The sequence below is a fragment of the Anomaloglossus baeobatrachus genome, chromosome 3 (genome assembly GCF_048569485.1).
Source record: "Anomaloglossus baeobatrachus isolate aAnoBae1 chromosome 3, aAnoBae1.hap1, whole genome shotgun sequence".
Classification (NCBI taxonomy): Eukaryota; Metazoa; Chordata; class Amphibia; order Anura; family Aromobatidae; genus Anomaloglossus; species Anomaloglossus baeobatrachus.
The window spans coordinates 393,096,441-393,121,687 of NC_134355.1; the positions used below are offsets into that span (position 1 = coordinate 393,096,441).

Sequence of the window (25,247 nt, forward strand, 5' to 3'; positions counted from 1 at the left end):
TCATGATGTCAGCTCAGTGGTTATGAGCAGCTCATGATGTCAGCTCAGTGGTTATGAGCAGCTCATGATGTCAGCTCAGTGGTTATGAGCAGCTCATGATGTCAGCTCAGTGGTTATGAGCAGCTCATGATGTCAGCCCAGTGGTTATGAGCAGCTCATGATGTGAACTGAGCTCAGTTTTTGGTTGCAGCAATATTGATGTGACGTCAAAGCTGGAATAAGAGACATCAGGTTGGGGAGCAATTTCTGAGGCTCATTGCTAAATCTGGGAAGGAGAGCTGGGGGGACAAGTTTTTTTTTTTTACAAAAACTTGAAATCCCCATAATCTGACTAATATTTTCCATATTATAAATGTCAGTTTCAGCTCTTCCTCATCTTTAGGTATGTTTCCAAAGGACACTACATATATTCATACAATATTTGCAAGATCATGTTCTTTGGCCAAACTGTGTTGGAGTTAAGTCTTTGTACATTTTCGAGATATATGCACCACTAATGACCCACAGTCTTGTACATATACGGTATTCAGAGCTGACGAATGTCACGTAAAAACACAATCATACGCTATCAGTGAAGCCATCACGTTAGACTCCTCAAGCATAAAAGACATGACGATGACTTGGGAATTCTAAAAATGCATATTTAATTACGTATAATGAAGAAATAATTCTCACTGAAATACATGCATAAAATATATAGGAAGGATGGTTGAATAAATCTCATGGATGGCATGAGACATAGAAGCTAATATGCTGCCTATGTGTGGTATTAAACAGCGTCTTAGTAATTCAAAGGATAAGAAAATTCAGCCTTATTTTATGTAACAATTGATAAAACCCCTCACAGAATAAAACTAACACTGTATGGTGTATAATAACTCAGGACTAGTGTGATAAATAGCCCAGCTAATGGCAGAATACAGAAACTGCATGAATAAAGGATGTAATGATAGGTAGCTCGGAACAGATATTCATTGCTTACATGTGCTCTTTCTTACCTTCAAATATTCGTAAAACTTCTTGTCTAATATATTTTTTCATTTCTTCAAATGAAATATTCTCTGTCTGTAGAGAAAGTTATTGTGGTTATTTGCATAACTGAAACAAAAGAACGATATAATATACAATATATCTCTGTATCTCTGATGGTATGGAGTTATCCTTAAAAGATAGCACTATATCAAGCCTATATCTAGATTGCTAGGAGTTTTTTCATGGCACCTGTTCAGTAAGATATTTTCTCCCGATGAACTTATCTGACTCTACTCAAGGTATGCATTCTTCTAAGATGAGATCCTGCCACTAACTCAGCATGCTGGCACTTAAGACCAAACATCAAATTGATTCCTTTATGAGTGTATTCAAAAGGTCCACACTATGACAGAATCCTAAAATGTTACCTCATACCATTAAGGCTTTAAAGTTCTTCTGACATTTACATTTTATTTTTACTTGCAAGGTAGTTAGTGAAGACAAAGGTTGACTGTTAGGGGGCCATGTCACTGTCTCATTTTAGAGACAGAGCTAAGGCACTAAAAGTAGTATTTTTCCGGTTTGAAGAAAAGCTTGGCCATCCTGTTTACAGTATCTAGAGCAGAAGTCTCCAACCTTCCGACTTTGAGTGCCACATTCAGTTAGTAGAGAGGATTGGGAGCCACATCCTAGCTCTGAGAGAGGGTCGTTGATAGAACTGAGCGGACCCTAGCTTTAAAGTTTGGTGTTCTTACCGAACACAGACTATACAAAAAAAATCAGAGTTCGAGTTCGGGTGCTTTATGTATACAAACCATTCAAGCGATCAGCACTGTGCTCAAGTATACACAATGCCCAGCCCATTGTAGTTGCTTGCAGTGTTTCAATGGCTCCCACTGGAGGTGAAAAACCCTGCCCCCCCCCCCAGAAATGCCTTGTTAATAGGTGGCTGTATGTGAGCCGAGAGCCGAACTGTCCAATCATTGACTTCCAATGAGGTTCTGGTCAAATTTGTGTTTAGAACAGAACTTTATATGATGAATCTGCAGAATTCGAGTTTCCATGGGTCTGTTCATCTTTAGTCATGAGCCACATTCTGTTCTGAGATAGAGTCGCGAGCCACATAGAGCTCCTGCACTCCTCACAGTAGTGACAGTCCACATTACTGATATAATAACAGCCAAAGCTTTTTCACAGAAATCACACAGAGGCAGTATACCCAGATCCAGAGGTTCTTATCTCACCCCCATTCAGATCTCTTCTTCTGTGTGGGGCTATTCACAAAAGTCACCATCTGGAGACCTGGTCTTCATAGCTGTTTGTTAGACCTGGTGCTAATGCACCAAACTGGAAGACAGCCACGAGCCAGATATCACAAACCTGCGGAGCATATGTAGCTTCTAAGCCACAGGTTGGGGACTTCTGATCTAGAATATCTATACTTTGTTATTTGTCAAAGACAACTTTGCCTTTAAACTGTTTTCTATTCTGATTTTTTTTACTTCTCATGTTGCTAAAGCCCGCTTTACACACTTCAATATATCTCACAATCCGTCGTTGGGGTCAAGTTGTAAGTGACACATATTCGGCATCGTTTGTGAGGTATCTGCGTGTGACACCTACGTGCGATCAGGATTGAACGCAAAACCGTTGATTGCAAACACATCGTATCTTTGTCTAGAATTGAACGTTTTGTTGCACAAACCTAGTCAATTGAAACGTGTGACATCCCTCATACGATTTTGATGTCTGAGGCTATGTGTGCAGGTGTGCGCTCTGCACCGCAGCTTAAAAAAGGTCCTCTTCAGAGCGCAGCTGAAAAGCTGCGTTCTGAAGCGCCTCACAATGTCTGTCATTCACTAATCTCTGTCAGTCAGTCACTATCTCTGTCCCTCTCATGTCAGACTATCCCTCTTACCCCCTCTCTCATACTCACCGATCCCCGATCACCGGCGCGGCGCTGCACGGCATTCACACTGCTCTGGCGGCTTTTACTATTTTCAAAATGCCGGCCGCTCATTAAATAATCTCATATTCCCTGCTTTCCCCGCCCACTGGCGCCTATGATTGGTTGCAGTGAGACACACCCCCATGCTGAGTGACAGGTGTCTTACTGCACCCAATCACAGCAGCCGGTAGACGTGTCTATACTGTGCAGTGAAATAAATAATTAAATAATTAAAAAAAACGGCGTGTGGTCCCCCCCAATTTTAAAACCAGACAGATAAATCCATACGGCTGAAGGCTGGTATTCTCAGGATGTGGAGCTCCACGTTATGGGGAGCCCCCCAGCCGAACAATATCAGCCAGCAGCCGCCCAGAATTGCCGCATACATTAGATGCGACAGTTCTGGGACTGTACCCGGCTCTACCCGATTTGCCCTGGTGCGTTGGCAAATCGGGGTAATAAGGAGTTATTGGCAGCCCATAGCTGCCACTAAATCCTAGATTAATCATGTCAGGCGTCTCCCCGAGATACCTTCCATGATTAATCTGTAAGTGACAGTAAATAAACACACACACCCGAAAAAATCCTTTATTAGAAATAAAAAACACAAACATATACCCTCGTTCACCACTTTAATAAGCTCGAAAAAGCCCTCCATGTCTGGCGTAATCCAGGATGGTCCAGCGTCGCTTCCAGCTCTGCTGCATGTAGGTGACCGGAGCTGCAGAATACACCGCCACTCCTGTCCTGTCTCCACGCAGCTAATGAAGGGAATAGCGCGATCAGCTGATCTGTCACTGAGGTTACCCGCTGTCACTGGATACAGCGGTGGCCACGGGTAACCTCAGTGACAGCTCAGCTGATCGCGTGGCTGTCTTCAGTTGCTGCGTGGAGGTGACAGGAGCAGCTGTGTCTTCTGCAGCTCCAGTCACCTTCATGCAGCAGAGCTGGAAGCGACGCTGGACCATCCTGGATTACGCCGGACATGGAGGGCTTTTTCAAGCTTATTAAAGTGGTGAACGAGGGTATATGTTTGTGTTTTTTATTTCTAATAAAGGATTTTTTCGGGTGTGTGTATTTATTTACTGTCACTTACAGATTAATCATTGAAGGTATCTCGGGGAGACGCCTGACATGATTAATCTAGAACTTAGTGGCAGCTATGGGCTGCCAATAACTCCTTATTACCCCGATTGCCAACGCACCAGGGCAAATCGGGAAGAGCCGGGTACAGTCCCAGAACTGTCGCATCTAATGTATGTGGCAATTCTGGGCGGCTGCTGGCTGATATTGTTAGGCTGGGGGACTCCCATAACGTGGAGCTCCCCATCCTGAGAATACCAGCCTTCAGCCGTATGGCTTTATCTGGCTGGTTTTAAAATTGGGAGGGACCGCACGCCGTTTTTTTAAATTATTTAATTATTTATTTCACTGCACAGTATAGACACGCCCACCAGCTGCTGTGTTTGGGTGCAGTGAGACACCTGTCACTCAGCGTGGGGGCGTATCTCACTGCAACCAATCGTAGGCGCCGGTGGGCGGGGAAATCAGGGAATACGAGATTGTTTAATGAGCGGCCGGCTTTTTCAAAATAGTAAAAGCCGCCGGAGCAGTGTGAATGCCATGCAGCGCCGCGCCGGGGATCTGGGACCGGTGAGTATATGAGAGAGGGCTGCTCAATTCAGTTACTCAGGAGTTTAGCGGTCACCGGTGAGTCCTTCACTGGTGACCGCTATTCAGGACGCGACACAGACAGAGCCGCAGCATGACAATGAAGTCGGGTTAAGTTAACCCGAGTTAATTTTGATCGTGCGGCTCTTTCTGTGTCTGCTGTCATCGGCCATTCAGCTCTGCTACATGGCTGTCTGTGTCTGCTGTTAGCGGCCATGTAGCAGAGCTGAATGGCAGATGACGTAGTAAAAACACATCCCTACACATTACACACACTTGGCAAGTCAATAAATAAAAAAAAAAAAAAAGGGTGCCCAATGCATACGTCACAGAACACATGATCTAAAGGATCGCACACAAAATTGATCAATTTAACATAGACTACTAACGCACGTGTGACAACAAATTAACGACCTACGTGTGATCTCATTAGATCACATATGCGACCTGGGCGTGTCACATCGCAAACGTGATTGCACAACAAATTGCAACGTGTAAAGCAGGCTTTAAGCCAGCTTTACACCTTACAATTAGGTATGCGATCTCGTATGCGATGTGACACGCCCAGGTCGCATATGCGATCTAATGAGATTGCACGTAGGTCGTTCATTTGCTGTCACACGTGCGTTAGTAGCCTATGTTAAATTGGTCAATTTTGTGTGCGATCCTTTAGATCATGTGTTCTGTGACGCATGCATTGGGCACCCTTTTTTTTTTATTTATTGTCTTGACAAGCGTGTGTATTGTGTAGGGATGCGTTTTTACTATGGCATCTGCCATTCAGCTCTGCTACATGGCCGCTGACAGCAGACACAGACAGCCATGTAGCAGCGGTGAATGGTAGTTCACAGCAGACACAGACAGAGCCGCACGATCAGAATGAACTCGGGTGAACTTCACCCGACTTCATGGTCATGCTGCGGCTCTGTCTGTGTCGCGTCCTGATTAGCGGTCACCTGTGAAGGACTCACCGGTGACCGCTAATCTCCTGAGTAAGTGAATTGAGCAGTCCTCTCTCATATACTCACCGATCCCCGATCCCCGGCGCTGCACGGCGTTCACACTGCTGCGGCGGCTTTCACTGTTTTGAAAAAGCCGGCCGCCCATTAAACAATCTCCTATTCCCTGCTTTCCCCGCCCACCGGCACCTATGATTGGTTACAGTGAGACACGCCCCCACGCTGAGTGACAGGTGTCACACTGCACCCAATCACAGCAGCCGGTGGGCGTGTCTATACTGTGTAGTGAAATAAATAATTAAATAATTAAAAAAAACGGCGTGCGGTCCCCCCCAATTTTAAAACCAGCCAGATAAAGCCATACGGCTGAAGGCTGGTATTCTCAGGATGGGGAGCTCCACGTTATGGGGAGCCCCCCACCCTAACAATATCAGTCAGCAGCCGCCCAGAATTGTCGCATACATTATATGCGGCAGTTCTGGGACTGTACCCGGCTCTTCCCGATTTGCCCTGGTGCGTTGGCAAATCGGGGTAATAAGGAGTTATTGGCAGCCCATAGCTGCCAATAAGTCCTAGATTAATCATGTCAGGCGTTTATGAGACACCCTCCATGATTAATCTGTAAATTACAGTAAATAAACACACGCCCGAAAAAATCCTTTATTAGAAATAAAACACACAAACACATTCCCTGGTTCACCACTTTAATCTGCCCCAAAAAGCCCTCCATGTCCGGCGTACTCCACAGTCCTCCAGCGTCGCATCCAGCGCTGCTGCATGGAGGTGACCGGAGCTGCAGCAGACACAGCCGCTCCGGTCACCTCCACGCAGGTAATGAAGACAGCCGCGCGATCAGCTGCTGTCACTGAGGTTACCCTTGGCCACCGCTGCATCCACCGCTGGATCCAGTGACAGCGGGTAACCTCACTGACAGCTCAGCCGATAGCGCGTCTGTCTTCATTAGCTGCGTGGAGGTGACTGGAGCGGCTGTGTCTGCTGCAGCTCCGGTCACCTCCATGCAGCAGCGCTGGATGCGACGCTGGATCATCCTGGATTACGCCGGACAAGGAGGGCTTTTTGGGGCAGATTAAAGTGGTGAACCAGGGAATGTGTTTGTGTGTTTTATTTCTAATAAATGATTTTTTCATGTGTGTGTGTTTATTTACTGTAATTTACAGATTAATCATGGAGGGTGTCTCATAGACGCCTGACATGATTAATCTAGGACTTATTGGCAGCTATGGGCTGCCAATAACTCCTTATTACCCCGATTTGCCAACGCACCAGGGCAAATCGGGAAGAGCCGGGTACAGTCCCAGAACTGCCGCATATAATGTATGCGGCAATTCTGGGCGGCTGTTGGCTGATATTGTTAGGGTGGGGGGCTCCCCATAACGTGGAGCTCCCCATCCTGAGAATACCAGCCTTCAGCCGTATGGCTTTATCTGGCTGGTTTTAAAATTGGGGGGGGACCGCACACCGTTTTTTTTAATTATTTAATTATTTATTTCACTGCACAGTATAGACACGCCCACCGGCTGCTGTGATTGGGTGCAGTGTGACACCTGTCACTCAGCGTGGGGGCGTGTCTCACTGTAACCAATCATAGGCGCCGGTGGGCGGGGAAAGCAGGGAATAGGAGATTGTTTAATGGGCGGCCGGCTTTTTCAAAACAGTAAAAGCCGCCGGAGCAGTGTGAATGCCGTGCAGCGCCGGGGAACGGGGATCGGTGAGTATATGAGAGAGGGGGATAGACTGACATGGACAGAGAGTGAGGGACAGAGATAGTGACCGACTGACAGAGATTAGTGCATGACAGACATTGTGAGGCGCTTCAGAACGCAGCTTTTCAGCTGCGCTCTGAAGCAGACCTTTGTTAAGCTGCGGTGCAGAGCGCACACCTGCGCACATAGCATCAGACACCGAAATCGTATGAGGGATGTCACACGTTACAATTCACTAGTTTCGTACTACCAAACGTCCAATGTATGAGGAATAAACGACGTGTATGCGATCACCGTATTTTCGTTCAATATCGATCGCATGTAGGTTTCACACGCAAATACATCACGAACGATGCCGGATGTGCGTCACTTACAACTTGACCCCGACGACGGATTGAAAGATCTATTGAAGTGTGTAAAGCAGGCTTAAAGCCCACTTTACACATTGCAATTAGTTGTACAATCGCATTTGCGATGTGACACGCCCAGGTTGCATACGGGATCTATGAGATTTCACGTTGGTCGTTCATTTGCTGTCACACGTGCGTTAGTAGTCTATGTTAAATTGGTCAATTTTGTGTGCGATCCTTTAGATCATGTGTTCTGTGACGTATGCATTGAGCACCTTTTTTTTTTTTTTATTTATTGACTTGCCAAGCGTGTGTAATGTGGGATGCGTTTTTACTATGTCATCTGCCATTCAGCTCTGCTACATGGCCGCTAACAGCAGACACAGACAGCCATGTAGCAGAGCTGAATGGCAGATGACAGCAGACACAGACAGAGCCGCACTGTCAGAATGAACTCGGGTGAACTTCACCCGACTTCATTGTGATGCTGCGGCTGTGTCTGTGTCGCGTCCTGATTAGCGGTCACCAGTGAAGACTCACCGGTGACCGCTAATCTCCTGAGTAACTGAAGTTAGCAGCCCTCTCTCATATACTCACCAATCCCCGATCCCCGGCGCTGCACGGCATTCACACTGCTCCGGCGGCTTTTACTGTTTTGAAAAAGCCGGCCGCCCATTAAACAATTTCGTATTCCCTGCTTTCCCCGCCCACCAGCGCCTATGATTGGTTACAGTGAGACACGCCCCCACTCTGAGTGACAGGTGTCACACTGCACCCAATCACAGCAGCCGGTGGGCGTGTCTATACTGTGTAGTGAAATAAATAATTAAATAATTAAAAAAAACGGCGTGCGGTTCCCCCCATTTTTAAAACCAGCCAGATAAAGCCATCTGGCTGAAGGCTGGTATTCTCAGGATGGGGAGCTCCACGTTATGGGGAGCCCCCCACCCTAACAATATCAGCCAACAGCCGCCCAGAATTGCCGCATACATTAGATGCGACAGTTCTGGGACTGTACCCGGCTCTTCCCGATTTACCCTGGTGCGTTGGCAAATCGGGGTAATAAGGAGTTATTGGCAGCCCATAGCTGCCAATAAGTCCTAGATTAATCATGTCAGGCGTCTATGAGACACCCTCCATGATTAATCTGTAAGTTACAGTAAATAAACACACACACCAGAAAAAAATCCTTTATTAGAAATAAAAACACACACATATACCCTGGTTCACCACTTTAATCAGCCCCAAAAAGCCCTCCTTGTCCGGCGTAATCCAGGATGATCCAGCGTCGCATCCAGCGCTGCTGCATGGAGGTGACCGGAGCTGCAGCACACACAGCCGCTCCGGTCACCTCCACACAGCAAATGAACACAGCCGCGCGATCAGCTGCTGTCACTGAGGTTACCCGCGGCCACCGCTGCATCCACCGGTGGCCGCGGGTAACCTCAGTGACAGCAGCTGATCGCACGGCTGTCTTCATTTGCTGCATGGAGGTGACCGGAGCGGCTGTGTCTGCTGCGGCTCCGGTCACCTCCATGCAGCTGCGGTGGAAGCGACGCTGGATCATCCTGGATTACGCCGGACAAGGAGGGCTTTTTGGGGCTGATTAAAGTGGTGAACCAGGGTATATGTGTGTGTTTTTATTTCTAATAAAGGATCTTTTCGGGTGTGTGTTTATTTACTGTAACTTACAGATTAATCATGGAGGGTGTCTCATAGACGCCTGACATGATTAATCTAGGACTTATTGGCAGCTATGGGCTGCCAATAACTCCTTATTACCCCGATTTGCCAACGCACCAGGGTAAATCGGGAAGAGACGGGTACAGTCCCAGAACTGTCGCATCTAATGTATGCGGCAATTCTGGGCGGCTGTTGGCTGATATTGTTAGGGTGGGGGGCTCCCCATAACGTGGAGCTCCCCATCCTGAGAATACCAGCCTTCAGCCGTATGGCTTTATCTGGCTGGTTTTAAAAATGGGGGGAACCGCACGCCGTTTTTTTTAATTATTTAATTATTTATTTCACTACACAGTATAGACACGCCCACCGGCTGCTGTGATTGGGTGCAGTGTGACACCTGTCACTCAGAGTGGGGGCGTGTCTCACTGTAACCAATCATAGGCGCTGGTGGGCAGGGAAAGCAGGGAATACGAAATTGTTTAATGGGCGGCCGGCTTTTTCAAAACAGTAAAAGCCGCCGGAGCAGTGTGAACGCCGTGCAGCGCCAGGGATCGGGGATCGGTGAGTATATGAGAGAGGGGGATAGACTGACATGGACTGAGAGTGAGGGACAGAGATAGTGACGGACTGACAGAGATTAGTGCATGACAGACATTGTGAGGCGCTTCAGAACGCAGCTTTTCAGCTGCGCTCTGAAGCAGACCTTTTTTAAGCTGCGGTGCAGAGCGCACACCTGCGCACATAGCATCAGACAACAAAATCGTATGAGGGATGTCACACGTTACAATTGACTAGGTTCGTGCAACAAAACGCTCAATTCTAGAGAATGATACGATGTGTTTGCGATCAACGGTTTTGCGTTCAATCCTGATCGCATGTAGCTGTCACACGCAGATACCTCACAAACGATGCCGGATGTGCGTCACTTACAACTTGACCCCAACGACGGATTGTGAGATATATTGAAGCGTGTGTAGCGGGCTTTAGGCTGCCGAATTGGATGGCACTCTTTGTTGTTATCCTTCTTCTTTTGTCCATCTCAACTACCCATTATTCCTGTTATCAGTTGCTTCTTTAAGGCAGCTAACCTGTAATTGCTAACTCAGACTTCCGGTAAAGATTTTAGTCCTTAAAGAGGTTGGCCACTTAATTTATATGACATCATAATCCTCTCATTTTAAAAAAACAAAAAAAAAAACCTTTCAAAAGTGCTTTTTAATTGAAGCAAAATGATGGATAGATCTGGTCACATGTTCCTCCATCAACTAGCATTTTGAAAACAAGCACACTGTAGTCTGTCAGAAAAGCTGCATTAATAAGTCCTGTAGGAGACCTGTAAGATATGTAATGCCTCAAAATCATGTCCTTAATATGTACTGTATATTAAAATAAAGACACCATGGCCAACCCTTTAACATTGGGCTCAGTGTAAAACAAGAGGTCCAGATTCATCGGTAACATTTTTATTATTTTTTGTCTTGTGATTCCTTTGACTTTTTACTGTGCCAAATACTTAAAAATGTTGCATGTAGTTCATACATTTTGTGCAAAGCTAAACATATATTTTTTATTACGGTCTTTAAATTCTTTTGCGACTCTTCAGGACAAAAAGTTGCACGTTTTGCAAAATGGTGCAAAAACTTTCTTGGCTACATTAAAGGGGTGGTTCACCCATTTTCAACACTTGTCACATTCATATTATGTGGAGAAACAAGGTTTCTCTCAAATACCTTGTGTTCCCAATAGTGCCTGTGGTCTGCTCACCCCCTTAGTGTGACCCCCGGGCTTCATGACCTCTAATGTACGATTATATCACGTCAACTGAGGCGGGCTGCAGTCTTCCTGATTGACTGGGCTGTAAGCGGCATTTTACCGCTTGTCACAACGCAACATCTCGCGTGCTCTCTCCTTCGCTGCAGAGCGTTGCAATCAGGAGCGATGCTTGGCTGTTATGAGAGGTAAAACGCCGCCCACAGTTCAGTTGCCCAGGAAGACTGCGGCCCGCCTCAGTTGACAGGACATCACCAGACATCAGAGGTCATGGAGCCCGGGGGTCAAGTTAAGGGGGTGAGCGGACCACAATAGCGCTGCTCACATGCACTATTGGCAACACAAGGTATTTGAGAGAAACCTTGTTTCTCAACATAATATCGATATGGCCAGTAATGAAAAGGGGTGAACCACCTCTTTAAATCACTCCATAGTGGGAATGGAGTACATCTGTGCAAAAATATTGTGACTTTTTGAAAAGTCACAAATGATGAAAACATCTGGAAACCATAACCTTTGCCGACGATGGTGAACATAAAGAAAAACAGGAGAATATATATAGAATAGATTTCATAACAGGTGGAAATGGCCAGATGAATATGGCACAATCAAAGATAGGCACAAAACACTAATTACTTGATAAATAAACCAGTTTAAATGCAATAATGAAGCAGACCTTGTGGGTAACAACTTTTAAGCCAATGTTTCAGAATTGCTCAAGACAGGCAATAGAATTATTGCTGTTTTTCTATTTAGTTGGTGTTTTGTAGTAATCCTCACACATGCCACTCTCTTGTTTGCTATACTTAAAAGACATCAATGCACAGAACATAATGTAATTTTCAGTAAGTACAATGCCTGGTGCATTTCAATCATTCCCCTATGCTTACATATATTATATCAAGACATTTTACCATAGCAACCTAATACTAGCAAATAGCAACAGTTAAATATGTCAATTTTTCCTTAAAAAAATATCTCTTTTGAAAATCATCCAACAGCTTCAAATTACCAACATTTAGACAAGGGCTACATATGAAGAGTGCGACATTGCATCAATTGACTATCAGAAAACCAAACTTAGATATAGACGGATGCTCTTAAGGCCGCGATATCATGACCGATATCGCTAGCGTGCGTACTCGCCCCTCATTGGTTGTGCGACACGTGCAAATCGCTGCCCGTGGCGCACAACATCGCGCGGACCCATCACACTACTTACCTGTCTACCGACGTTGCTGTGACCGGTGAACCGCCTCCTTTCTAAGGGGGCGGTTCGGTGAGCGTCACAGCGACGTCACAGCAGCATCACTGAAACGCCACTCAATAGAAGCGGAGGGGCAGAGATGAGCGGGACGTAACATCCCGCCCACCTCCTTCCTTCCTCATTGCCGGCGGCCGCAGGTAAGGTGAGGTTCCTCGTTCCTGCGGTGTCACACATAGCGATGTGTGTTGCCGCAGGAGCGACGAACTACTTCCTACTCCGATCAGCAGCGATATTTGAGAATGGACCTCCATGTCACCGATGAGCGATTTTGAACGTTTTTGCGATGATTCAAAATCGCTCATAGGTGTCACACGGAAAGACATCGCTAAAGCGACCGGATGTGCGTCACAAATTCCGTGACCCCAACGAGATCGCTCGGGCGATGTCGCAGCGTGTGAAGCCCGCTTTAGTTAATAGACCATTCATAAGTATATCCACCCATAAAAATATTAAACTTTATTATCAATGATTAAAAATTATATAATCAGACAAACACAGAAAGGGAAAGGGATTAGGTCCTCTTCTTATAATACTGGGATCCTTTTGCAACAGGGACACCTGCTTTCTTTTTGGGAACGTGCTACTCCCATATGTGGATTCTCCTTGTAGCCCAGGAGGACTACCACCAAACTGGAAAGTACCCAAAAAATTGTGGATTTTTTTTAATGAATTGTACATTTAGGTAATTATTAAGGGCTAATCTATATACTCTCGGTCACCTGAGTTACAAGAAACTCATCAGGGAGGGGTATATATATATTATCAATAACATGAAAAACCTCCTTTGATGTGTATGTTTATGTGTGCTAGAGTTACTGCATTTTGCACTTTATGGAGGCTGATGGTGGTTATCCTAGAAGGTAGTTATGGACAAAAGGGACAGTCATTGAGTAATGGGGGCACCACACATCTAGGGTGCTTAAAGCCCCATTGTTAGGTAGGACCAAGTGGAGGGAGAGCTAATATCCCCTGGAGTCCCTACATTAGGTAATATATACCGTTTATATTCCATCACTGCACATTGAACCCTTACAACTGATCCCAAATACCTTACTACCTAGTGTGTATCAATCACACTTGACACGCACATCGTGTGTTTCTGTGTATGTCTGATTATATAATTTTTAATCATTGATAATAAAGTTTAATAGTTTTATGGGTGGATATACTTATGAATGGTCTATTATCAATTGACTATCAACAGGGAAACGGGGAACCTAGAACCACAGAGTAACCATGGTAAATAATACAAATAGTGGGGGGGTTTGCAGTTCACTCCTATCTTTGCCCCCATAGGCTTCAATGTAAGTTGAGAATGTGGAAGAACAGGCTGGTGCAGGGTGAGTAACGTTTTTTTTTAACTCATTCCCAGTCCTAAAACAAAATCCAGCTGCCATTTTGGTTGATATGAGCAAGTCGAATTGCAAAAATTCTGATTCTAGCAAACTGATTTTTTTTCCTGTTAAATTCAAATTTTCCATTTTTGCACTTTTGATTTTTCTTCCCCTTTTTCTAAGAGCTATAGCTTTTTTTACTTTTCCATCCACATAGCCATTTGGAGGCTTGTATTTTGAGGGACAAGTTGTACTTTTGAATACCGCCATTCATTTTATCTTGTAATGGACTGAAAAATGGGGGAAAAAAAAATTCAAGCACGTAGAAATTCCCCTAAAAAAAGTGCAATTCTACAATGGGTTTTTGCTTTTTTTTATATTTACCATGTTCACTATTTGGTAAAACTGATCTGGAACTATGATTCTTCAGGTCAGTACAAGTACACACATACCAAATATGTTTCGTTTTTTGTTTTTTTTTTTAAAGTGGTAAAAAAAATTCAGAAATTTGTTAAAAAAAAGACGCTTGTTGCAATTTTCTAGCACCTGTAACGCTTTGAATTTTCAGGATTTCGGACTGTGTGAGGACTTATTTTTTCTGTGCTGAGCTAAGATTCTTATTGATACCATTTTGGGATAGATGTGATGTTTTGATGTCTTCTTATTGCTTTTCATTGCAGTGTTGTGGTGGCTAAAAAAAATGTTACTCCTGGAGCTTCAAATTTTTTCTCGCTATGCTGTTTACTGACCAGATTAATTTATTTTATATTACGATAGGTCGGACTTTTACAAACACAGCGATATCAAATATGTGTGTTCTTTTGTCATATTTTTAACACATTTGTTTTTACTTTTTCTGTATTTATTAGTCCCCTTACGGTACTTGAAGCTGCAAGAATCTATTTGATTATGCTATGCTCCTTCACAACCGTGGAAGTAACACTATGTCATAAATCATGAAGGGGTGATCACCGCCGGCTGCTGCGGTGAGTTGGTGGTAATTCCTGCACATGTCTGCTGAGTTCAACAGCAGACATATGTGGCTATCAGGTGTGGGTGGATCCATGATCAACCCGCACCCCTAATAAGCCCTTAAATCGTGCTGTGACAGTGCGATTTAAATTGCCGCAGCAGGGAACGCGTCTTTCCCCGCCGCCATCGGAGGCCGCATGATGCCACCATGATGGTTGTCATGGTAGCACCGGGTCATGTGTTGACTTCTGTTGCTATCATGACATAGTTCCTGTTAAGCCCGCTTTACATGCTACAAGATATCTTACGATGTGTCGGCGGGGTCACGTCGTAAGTGACGCACATCTGTCATCGTAAGGTATGTTGTAGCGTGTGACAGGGACGTGCAATTGCGATTGAACGAAAAACCGTTCATCTCATGCACGTCGTTCATTCCTGACGAATTGAATGTCAGATTGTTCATCGTACCCGGGGTAGTGCACATCGCAGTGTGTGACACCCCGGGAACGATGAACAGATCTCACCTGTGTCCTGCGGCTCCCGGCCCACAATGCGGAAGGAAGGAGGTGGGCGGGATGTTTACATACCGCTCAGCTCCGCCCCTCCGCTTCTATTGGCCAGCTGCTGCATGACGTCAATGTGATGCCAAACGTCCCTCCCACTCCAGGAAGTGGACGTTCGCCGCCCACATCAAGGTCGTATGGAAGGTAAGTATGTGTGACGGGGGTTAATAGTTTGTGCGGCACATTCAACAAATTGAACGTGCTGCACATACGATGGGGGCGTTGCAAATCGCATACGATATTGTATGCGAAATTGCAATGTGTGAAGCAGGCTTTACAGCCGGCAGAACAGCAGCTGTAACCGGGGAGCAGCATTTCTGCTGATCAGAGCTGTGCAGCTCTAATCAACAAAAATGAATCAGCAATCAGACTGCTGACCCCTATAGTCCACTATGGGAAATAATAAAATAAAAAAATTTTGAAAAATTAAAAAAAAAACCCTAAAAGTTCAAATAACCCCCCATTTGCTCCATTGAAAATTAAAGGGTTAAAAAAATGCACATATTTGGCATCGCTGTGTTCAGAAATGCCCGATCTATCAAAATATAAAAGCAATTAATCTGATTGGTAAATGGTGTAGTGGCAAAAAATTCCAAATGCCAAAATTCCGATTTTTTGGATTGTTACAAATTTTGTGCATAATACAATAACAGATGATCAAAACCTAGCATCTGCGCAATGGCACCATTAAAAATGTCAGGTCGAGATGCAAAAAAATAAGCCATCATTGAGCCCCATATCCCAAAAAATGAGAATGCTAGAGGTAGCGGAATATGGCGCAAAAAAAGTGTGCCACTTTTTTTTACAAACTTCTCAATTTTTTTAGCCCTTTAGATAAAAGTACACCTATACATGTTTGGTATCTTTAAATTCACACCAACCTGAGGCATCACATTTATACAACAGTTTTACCATATAGTGAATACGGTGAATAAAATACCCCCAAAACAATCGTGCAATTGCACTTTATTTTTGCAATTTTTCAGCAGCTGGGATTATTTTTTTGCCGTTTTTCAGAACACTATATGGTAAAACTCATGGTTTAATTTAAAAGTACAACTTATCCCGCAAAAAACAAGCTCTCATATGGCAAGATTGACAGAAAAATAAAAAAGTTACGACTCTCGAAAGAAGGGAAGCAAAAAACAAAAAACGAAAAATCACTCGGAGATGAAGGGGATAATAGTGTATCAGATAAAATTATAATTTCTTAAATGCTACAGCAGACCGACTCCTTGCTATCATGACAATCTATAGGCACCCTGTGATCACGTCACGGCCACGCCAATGGGCAGGTGGAATGATGCGCCATTCTGCTGGCACGTGTCAGAGATTAGATTTACAGCAACATTCAACAGGTTAACATATCTAGTGTTTCACGGTACATGATGGCTAACTTAACATGTGTTAATCTGTTAAATAATACATATATATGTATATATGTGTATGTGTATATATATATATATATATATAGATATATATATATATATATATATATATGTATGTGTATATATATATGTATGTATGTGTGTATATATATATATGTGTGTGTGTATATATATGTGTGTATACAGTAAACAGAAATATACTCTATACATTGTTAATGTGGTAAATGATTATTCTAGCTTCAAACATCTGTTTTTTAATGCAATATCTACCTAAGTGTATGGAGGTCTATTTTCAATAACCACCACTCCAGTGTTCTAATGGTACATTTTGTTTGCTAACTGTGTTAGAAGGCTAATGGATGTTTAGAAATCCCTTTAAAACCCTTGTACAAGTATGCTAGCACAGCTGAAATCTGTTTTGCTGATTAGAGAAGCTGTAAAACTGACCTTCCTTTGAGCTAGTTGAGAATCTGGAGCATTACATTTGTTGGTTCCAATAAACTCTCAAAATGGCCAGAAAAAGAGAACTGTCATGTGAAACTTGACAGTCTAATCTTGTTCTTAGAAAGGAAGGATATTCCATTTGAGAAATTGCCAAGAAACTGAAGATTTCTTATAACAGTGTGTACTACTCCCTTCAGAGCAGAGCACAAACAGGCTCTAACCAGAGTAGAAAGAGAAGGGAGAGGCCCCGCTTCACAACTGACCGACAAGTACATTAGAGTATCTAGTTTGAGAAATCGATGCCTCACAGGTCTTCAACTGCCAGCTTTATTAAATAGTACCTGCAAAACTCCAGTGTCAATGTCTACAGTAAAGAGGCAACTCAAGGATGCTGGCCTTTAGGGCAGAGTGGAAAAGAAAAAGCCATATCTGAGACTGGCTAATATAAGGAAAAGTTTAATATGGGCAAAAGATCACAGACATTGGACAGAGGAAGATTGGAAAAAACAGTTATGGACAGGCGAATCAATGTTTGAGGTGTTTGGATCAGACATAATAATATTTGTGAGATGCAGAACAACTGAAAAGATGCTGGAAGAGTGCCTGACGTCATCTGTCACGTATGGTGGAGGTAATGTGATGGTCTGGGGTTGCTTTGATGCTGGTAAAGTGGGAGATTTGTACAAGGTAAAAGGGATTTTGAATAAGGAAGGCTGTCACTCCACTTTGCAACATCATACCATACCCTGTGGACAGCGCTTAATTGGAGCCAATTTCATCCTAACATAACATAACAGGACAATGACCCAAAACACACCTCCAAATTATGCATGAACTATTTAGGGAAGAAGCAGGCAGCTGGTATTCTATCTGTAATGGAGTGGCAAGCCCAGTCACTAGATCTCAACCCTATTGAGCTGTTGTGGGAGCAGCTTGACCGTATGGTGCGCAAAAAGTGCCCATCAAGCCAATCCATCTTGTGGGAGGGAAGCATGGGGTGAAATATCTCCAGATTACCTCAGCAAATTAACAGCTAGAATGCCAAAGACATGCAAAGCTGGAATTGTTGCAAAGGAGCATTCTGTGCCGAAAGCAAAGTCTGAAGGAGAACAATGTCTGGACTATAATTTCTATTCATTATGCAACTCATTTGATAAGTAAAAGTATAATTTTTCATGGAAAAGACAAAATTGTTTGGGTGACTCCAAACTTTTGAACCATTATATATATATATATATATATATATATATATATATATATATATATTATACATATATACATATATAGATATGTGAAATATATAACAAAGTACATTTGCAAGTAGGAGACATCTTATTTCCCAAATTGTCAGAATAAGTGAAGACACATCCGTCTCACTGGTAGTCAATTGTATGCAAATGAAAACTTTTGTTAGCAATAGAAATTATAAGCATAACAGTTAAGCTTAACATTATATAGACTAACCAATATTCCTGGTGGTCCAGGCAGTCCGGGATGGCCGTCTTTGCCTGGCTGACCAGGGTAACCTCTGTCTCCAGTTGCTCCATGTGGTCCAGATGGTCCTATATCTCCCTTTACTCCCGTTGAACCAGTTTTCCCTCTGGGTCCTTGATCTCCAGGTATACCTGGATCACCCTTGAAATAAATTGTATTTAGATTGTGATCATAAAATATCTGAAGCAAAAACAGAAGTAACAAAATAGACACATTTTTTACTTGTTTAGTAAATGATAAAATGTAGAAATTGAGTTGATTCTCTTGATGTGTTCACCTCTGTTCAGAAACCCATACAATACCATTATCCCCATTTTCCTTGTCCCCATCTTTATTTTTTTTCCCATCCATTCCACTGATCAAGCATTTCTGAATGTAAAAACTGAAGTCACTCCATTGAGAACTGAAAACTGTGAGTTGCATCAGTTGTTTGCTTGTCTTCCATTGTTTGTGGTTTGGTGTGACAAATTAGGTGTGAACGTGGGCTTCTAAGTATTCAAATAATACATTCAATCTATAAAAAGATGTTGTTATAAGGACAGCATAGGAAAATGACCTAAGCAACCTTTTCATACTGCATTTTCCAGCTGCTCTAAATGATTAATCACTGTGTATGTTTCTCATTGTAATTCAATGCAACCCTAAAACGACACAATAAAAGTACGTACTGTACGGTTAATAAATAGAGCTGTGTAGAATCCGCCGCTTAAAGCTGTAAGCCTGGAAATGTTATTTATCTAGTGACAGAAGTTGAACTGCGGAATCATCCTGAACAGTGCCTCCTTATAATTAGCTATGGGAACAACTGGTTTCCAGGATATTTACAGCACTTGTGTTGTTTCTGGCAGGTCTTACTGGATTTTCAAAGACGACATCTGCAATCAGCTAATAGGTCGGTTCCGTAGTATTCCCTTATGATACTGCGGCATCTTATTGACCAACAGGATCTATATTATTGGGTAAATATTTGTTTTTCCAAGAGCTAGAAATTATAATACCAAATGTTGCATATATTATTCCACGTAATAGAAATAGACATATTTAGTAAGTAATTAATAATCCGAAGTCTCGTTCTGTATCGCAGCTGAAAGGTGCATTTCCCAAGGGTCCATGTCCATCTTGAGTATGATAGAATCAAGGAAGAAAAACAAGAAAACACAGCAAAATATAAAAGCAGAAATATAATTGGGTCTCTCATGAGTTTAATAAAGACTGAAATCCATACAGCACATCAAGAACTCACTGGAGTATATAAAGGAAGTCATTAAAACCTGTATATTTCAAGATCGTAGATCATGTAATTATGATGATAGGGCAGTCAAATATGCTTGATCTTGAGTAGCTGAGTATCAGATCCGCAGAGAGATGGGTTACACCATCTTCAGATGTGTAAAATCCTACCTAGAAGAGACACCGGCCATTTGTCTTTCTGCAGGATTTTTTCTCTATGTTCTTCAAGCAAACTGTCTTGTAGCTAATTTACTCCTGATCTTTCCATTTTCTGCTGGCAAGGGATAGGATTCAAGTCCTTACAGATTTCTAGGTATTAGTTTGCTATCAGTGAATGGAAACACTTTTCTTTTTTAACAAGCGATTGAAAATCATTGTATAGCTAAAAATACTCTCAGTTAAAAGGAGAAAGTACTGTATAGAATCTAGGCAGTGCTCTGTGAGCTAAACCGCCTAGACTGCAGACAGGTGTAATGAAGAAAACTGGACTATAGTCTTAGAGCTGCGACATCGCTAACGATATATCGTCGGGGTCACGGTGTTTGTGACGCACATCAGGCGTCGTTAGCGACATCGCAGCGTGTGACAGCTAGGAGCGACGATCGCAAAAACGTCAAAAATCGTTGATCATTGACACGTCGCTTCTTTTCATAATATCGTTGGTGGTGCATGCCGCTGGTTGTTTGTCGTTCCTGTGGCAGCTTACATCGCTATGTGTGACACCGCAGGAACGACGAAGATCTCCTTACCTGCGTCCACCGGCAATGAGGAAGTAAGGAGGTGGGCGGGATATTCCGCCCGCTCATCTCCGCCCCTCCGCTTCTATTGGACGTCTGCCGTGTGACGTCGCTGTGACGCTGCATGAACTGCCCCCTTAGAAAGGAGGCGGTTCGCCGGCCATAGCGACGTCGCAGGGAAGGTAAGTCCGTGTGACGGGTGTAAGCGATGTTGTGCGCTACGGGCAGCGATTTGCCCGTGACGCACAACCGACGGGGGCGGTACGATAGCGATATCGCAGCATGGAAAGTGTCCTTTAGGCTATGTTCACACATTGTGTTTTTGCAGCATTATTACATTTTTTTAATGAGGTTTATGCAATTTAAGAGCTGCTATTTAGAGTACCAGCAAAGCATATGCGATTCCAGAAATCTCATGCACACACACTTGCTTTTTTCCTGACAAATAGAAAACTGCTGCGTTTTTTAAATTACTAGCATGTTAATTCTTTCAGCATTTTTGCTGTTTTTTGTCCACCATTCAAATCAATAAGAAATTGCAAAAACACAACTACATTTTCTTTTATGTTTAAACATGTAATGTAGACAAATGACACAATAAAAACGCAGCAAAAAATGCCACAAAATCACAGCAAAACCTGCTTTTTGGAAGCAGCTTATTTACTATCAAGAGAGCAGAGTTTGCTGCAGAAAATAAGCAAAGTGTAAAGATAGCCTTAAGGCTACTTTACACACTGCGATATCTGTCCCGATATCGCTAGTGTGGGTACCCGCCCCCATCTGTTGCGCGACACGGGCATATCACTGCCTGTGCCGCACAACATCGCCCAGAGACGTCACACATACTTACCTGTCCGGCGACATCGCTGTGACTGGCGAACCGCCTCCTTTCTAAGGGGGCGGTCCGTGCGGCGTCACAGCGACGTCACTGAAACGTCACTGAACCGCCGCCCAATAGCAGCGGAGGGGCGGAGATGAGCGGGACATAACATCCCGCCCACCTCCTTCCTTCCGCATAGCGGCCGGGAGGCAGGTAAGGGGAGCTTCCTCGTTCCTGCGGCGTCACACGCAGCGATGTGTGCTGCTGCAGGAACGAGGAACAACCTCGTTACTGCTGCAGTAACAAGATTTGAGAATGGACCCCCGTGTCGCCGATTAGCGTTTTTGCACGTTTTTGCAACGATGCAAAATCGCTTATCGGTGTCACACGCAACGGCATCGTTAATGCGGCCGGATGTGCGTCACGAATTCCGTGACCCCAACGACTCCGCATTAGCGATGTCGCAGCGTGTAAAGCCCGCTTTATGCAGCTGCTGATGTGTTTAGAATACAAAGCGTTTCCAAAACTAGATACATTTACCATATGTTTTGGTTTATAAGATGCACCAGGTTATAAGATGCACCCCAAATTTAGAGGAGGAAAAAAATAAAAAATAATTATTAATGTTAAAATGAAGTTCCGTCTTATAATCCTAGTGCATCTTAATACTAATGCTCATCAGGAGTGAGATGCGCAGGAAGGTCACAGGAGGCAGGGTAGGAGATGCTGCGGGTTCAGAAGAGGGGGTGTGTTGCGGCTCAGGAGGGTCGGCAATACTGCGGGCTCGGGGGTTGAAGCGGTGGGCACCATTGAATCCCCAAGATATGGCTTACCGGTGCGACGGTGGAGGAGTAGGGTCACAGGAAGCAAGGTCGCAGGACGCACTCAAGGGTGTCACGGCAGGTGCCATTGATCTGCGGGCAGACGGGCTGCAGGGGTGTCCAAGATGGGGTGTCTCGGTGGGAGGTGCATTGAGCTGACTGCAGGCTCCATTGAATAGCCCGCAGTTGACGAGATGGACTTCAAGAAAATGGCCGCAAATGCGGCGCGTGCAGAGATAGGACTCCGCAGCCATTTACTTGAAGTCCATCACGTCAATCTGCACACACATCGCTTCTGCGGCCATTTTCTTTAAGTTCATCGCGTAAACCACGGACGATTCGATGGAGCTGGCAGTCAGCCCAATGCACCTGCCGCCGAGACACCCCATCCTGTGACACTCTCGCAGCCCGCCTGCCCAGCTGCATATCAATGGCGCCTGCCTGCCGATAACTGGCGCCTGTCACGACACCCCTGAGTGTATCCTGTGACTCTGTCTCCTTAGACCACGCTCCATGACTTCCGCACCGGTAAGCCATATCTGTTTTGTAAGATGAACCCCAATTTTACCCCCAGTTTTGGGTGAAAAAAGTGTGTCTTACAATCCAGAAAATATGGTATATTCACTTCAAAGGTAGGAGCAAGAAATGCTATGCACCGGTTTACAGCCTCTGCATATAAAAAACAAAAGGGCGTATTTAGCAGAAATGTCTAAGCCTTACGGTATGTGCACACATTGAGTATTGCAGATTTTTTTGCAGCAAAAACTAGCGTTGGCATAAAAAACATTGCATAAAATATCCACGTTTTTAAAGCGTTTTTTTATTATATGCTTTTATTTGCATTTTTTCCCATTCATTTCAATGGGAAAAGTGTTGCTAAAATGCTGAAAGAATGGACATGTTGCAGATATGATAGTTTAATAAATTTAAATCTGCAAGGTAAAAATAAGCAGCATGTGCATGAGATTTTAGTACTGGCACTGTAAAACACTGCACTTTTTTTTTTAAAAAGTGTGGTAAAATAAATGCGACAAAAATGCAAAATATGAACAAGCCCTTAGGTACAAAGTTAGAAAAGACAGTTTTAAAATGCAACAAATTTATCACAGAATTTCACGCTGTTTGATAAATCTGTTATTATAGTACAGTGGAACCTTGGTTTACGAGAACATTCCATTTTGGGAGTGTGCTTGAAAACCAAGTTACTCGTCTAGCAAAGCAAACTTTCGCACAGAAAATAATGCAAGCTCAGACAATTCATTCCGCAACTTGTTCAATGTCCCATCCTGGTCCCCTATTGTGCCATTACACACACACACAAACACGCACAAACACGCACAAACACGCACAAACACACACAAACACACACATACACACACATACACACACGCACACAAACATGCTCACCTTACTTTCTGTTCCATCGTCGGCCTCGTGGTTCCTGTAATTCACTGGTACAGGATGTGTATCGGGTAACCATCGCAACCGATGCCGGAGCTTTGGCTGCCTGAGCGCTGACGTCAAAGGCATGAGCCACTTGCCTCTGATTGGTCAGTGCGCTGCCTTTGAGTAGCGGCTGACAAAGGAAGTTCCTCCATCGTCGCGATGGTTACCCGATACACATTCTGTACTGCCAAACTACATGAATCATGAGGCAGGCGATGGAACGGAAGGTAAGGTGAGCATAATATGTGTGTGCATGCGTGTTTGTGTGTGTTTTTTTGGACTGCCGGAACGGGTCAGAGCGCGGTTAAAGTGCGGAACCGGAAGTGTGTGCGGTAAGTATTTGCTCGTACAGCAAAGCTTGCACATAAACTGAGTTACAAATTTACAGCAAGCTTTGCTCGTATAGTGAAATGCTCGCAAACCGGGTTACTCGTAAACCGAGGTTCCCCTGTATCTATCTAAAGGCAGCGTTACACAATACGATTTATCTGACGATATGTTGTCGGGGTCACGGATTCCGTGACGCACATCCGGCATTGTTAGCGACGTTGTTGCGTATGACACCTATGAGCGACTCCGAAAGATCACAAATAGGTTGAATATCGTTGATTGTTGACACGTCGTTCATTTTCAAAATATTGTTCATTGTTTGGAACGAAGCAGACATATTGGTACGTTTGACACCCTGCAAACAACGAACAACATCCACACGACCGCCTTGGTCAAACAATATATCGCTGAACGATTTTGCGTTGTTTGCGAGATGTGTGCGTGTGACCGCTAATAAACGACCTAAGAGCGATCTCGGCAAATCGTAACTACGATCTGGGCACGTCACATCGCTAATGAGATCGTCAGATAAATCATAGCATGTAAAGCGGCCTTTAGTTTAATGAAAAAAATCAAGATAGTCGGGCACTGCAGCACTGGGCTGTGTAGTGGAGCCGTACTCACAGATATCAGCGGTCAGCTGCTCCAGGACTTCTTAGCTGCTCCAGGTGGTGCTCTGCTTGCAGTGTGGTCAAGATACAAATCATTCAGGTAAAGAAGGAAAAGCGGCAGCTCACTCTGGGAATTTTTCAATGTTTATTCTGTGTATACAGATAACATCAGGTGGGGGAGAGGGAAATACAGGTGCGGCAGACAGACAACAGCCATTTTGCGCTGTAACTAGCGCTTTAATGAGTCCTTAAAGCACTAGTTACAGCACGAAATGGCTGTTGTCTGTCTGCCGCACCTGCATTTCCCTCTCCCCCACCTGATGTTATCTGTATACACAGAATAAACATTGCAAAATTCCCAGAGTGAGCTGCCGCTTTTCCTTCTTTACCTGAATGATTTCTATCTAAGTTTACACTACCTATTAGTTTGTTTACTTTTTTGTGAGAAATAATATGGTCCACTTTGGTTCATGATACCATTTGTTAGGCAACGGCATTATGCAGATAAACCACACCTATACACAGTGAGGTGACATGGCCCTTGTTGGATAATTGATAGAAAGTGTCTAAAACACATAATCAATATGGTTCAAATTGGAAAGACATTATTTGGCAAAACTTATACCACATTTAGCTTAATAAATATGCCCCGATGTTTGCATTTTCTGAGAGCAAACACAGAGCTTGGATATTGTAAGGATCTGAAACATCAG

The 25,247-nt window shown here is 43.8% G+C and overlaps 1 protein-coding gene across 2 annotated transcripts in view; it reads right to left on the reverse strand.

Moving 5' to 3' along the window:
• COL19A1 (collagen type XIX alpha 1 chain) overlaps positions 1-25,247 on the reverse strand; it is a 1,307,565-nt gene that overhangs the window by 60,702 nt on the left and 1,221,616 nt on the right. For both annotated transcript variants that reach the window (XM_075340245.1, XM_075340246.1), the window contains exons 48-49: positions 18,510-18,680; positions 999-1,065 (exon numbers count right to left, since the gene is read on the reverse strand). In XM_075340245.1, the coding sequence (XP_075196360.1) occupies positions 999-1,065; positions 18,510-18,680 (238 nt within the window). The remainder of the gene's footprint in view (positions 1-998; positions 1,066-18,509; positions 18,681-25,247) is intronic.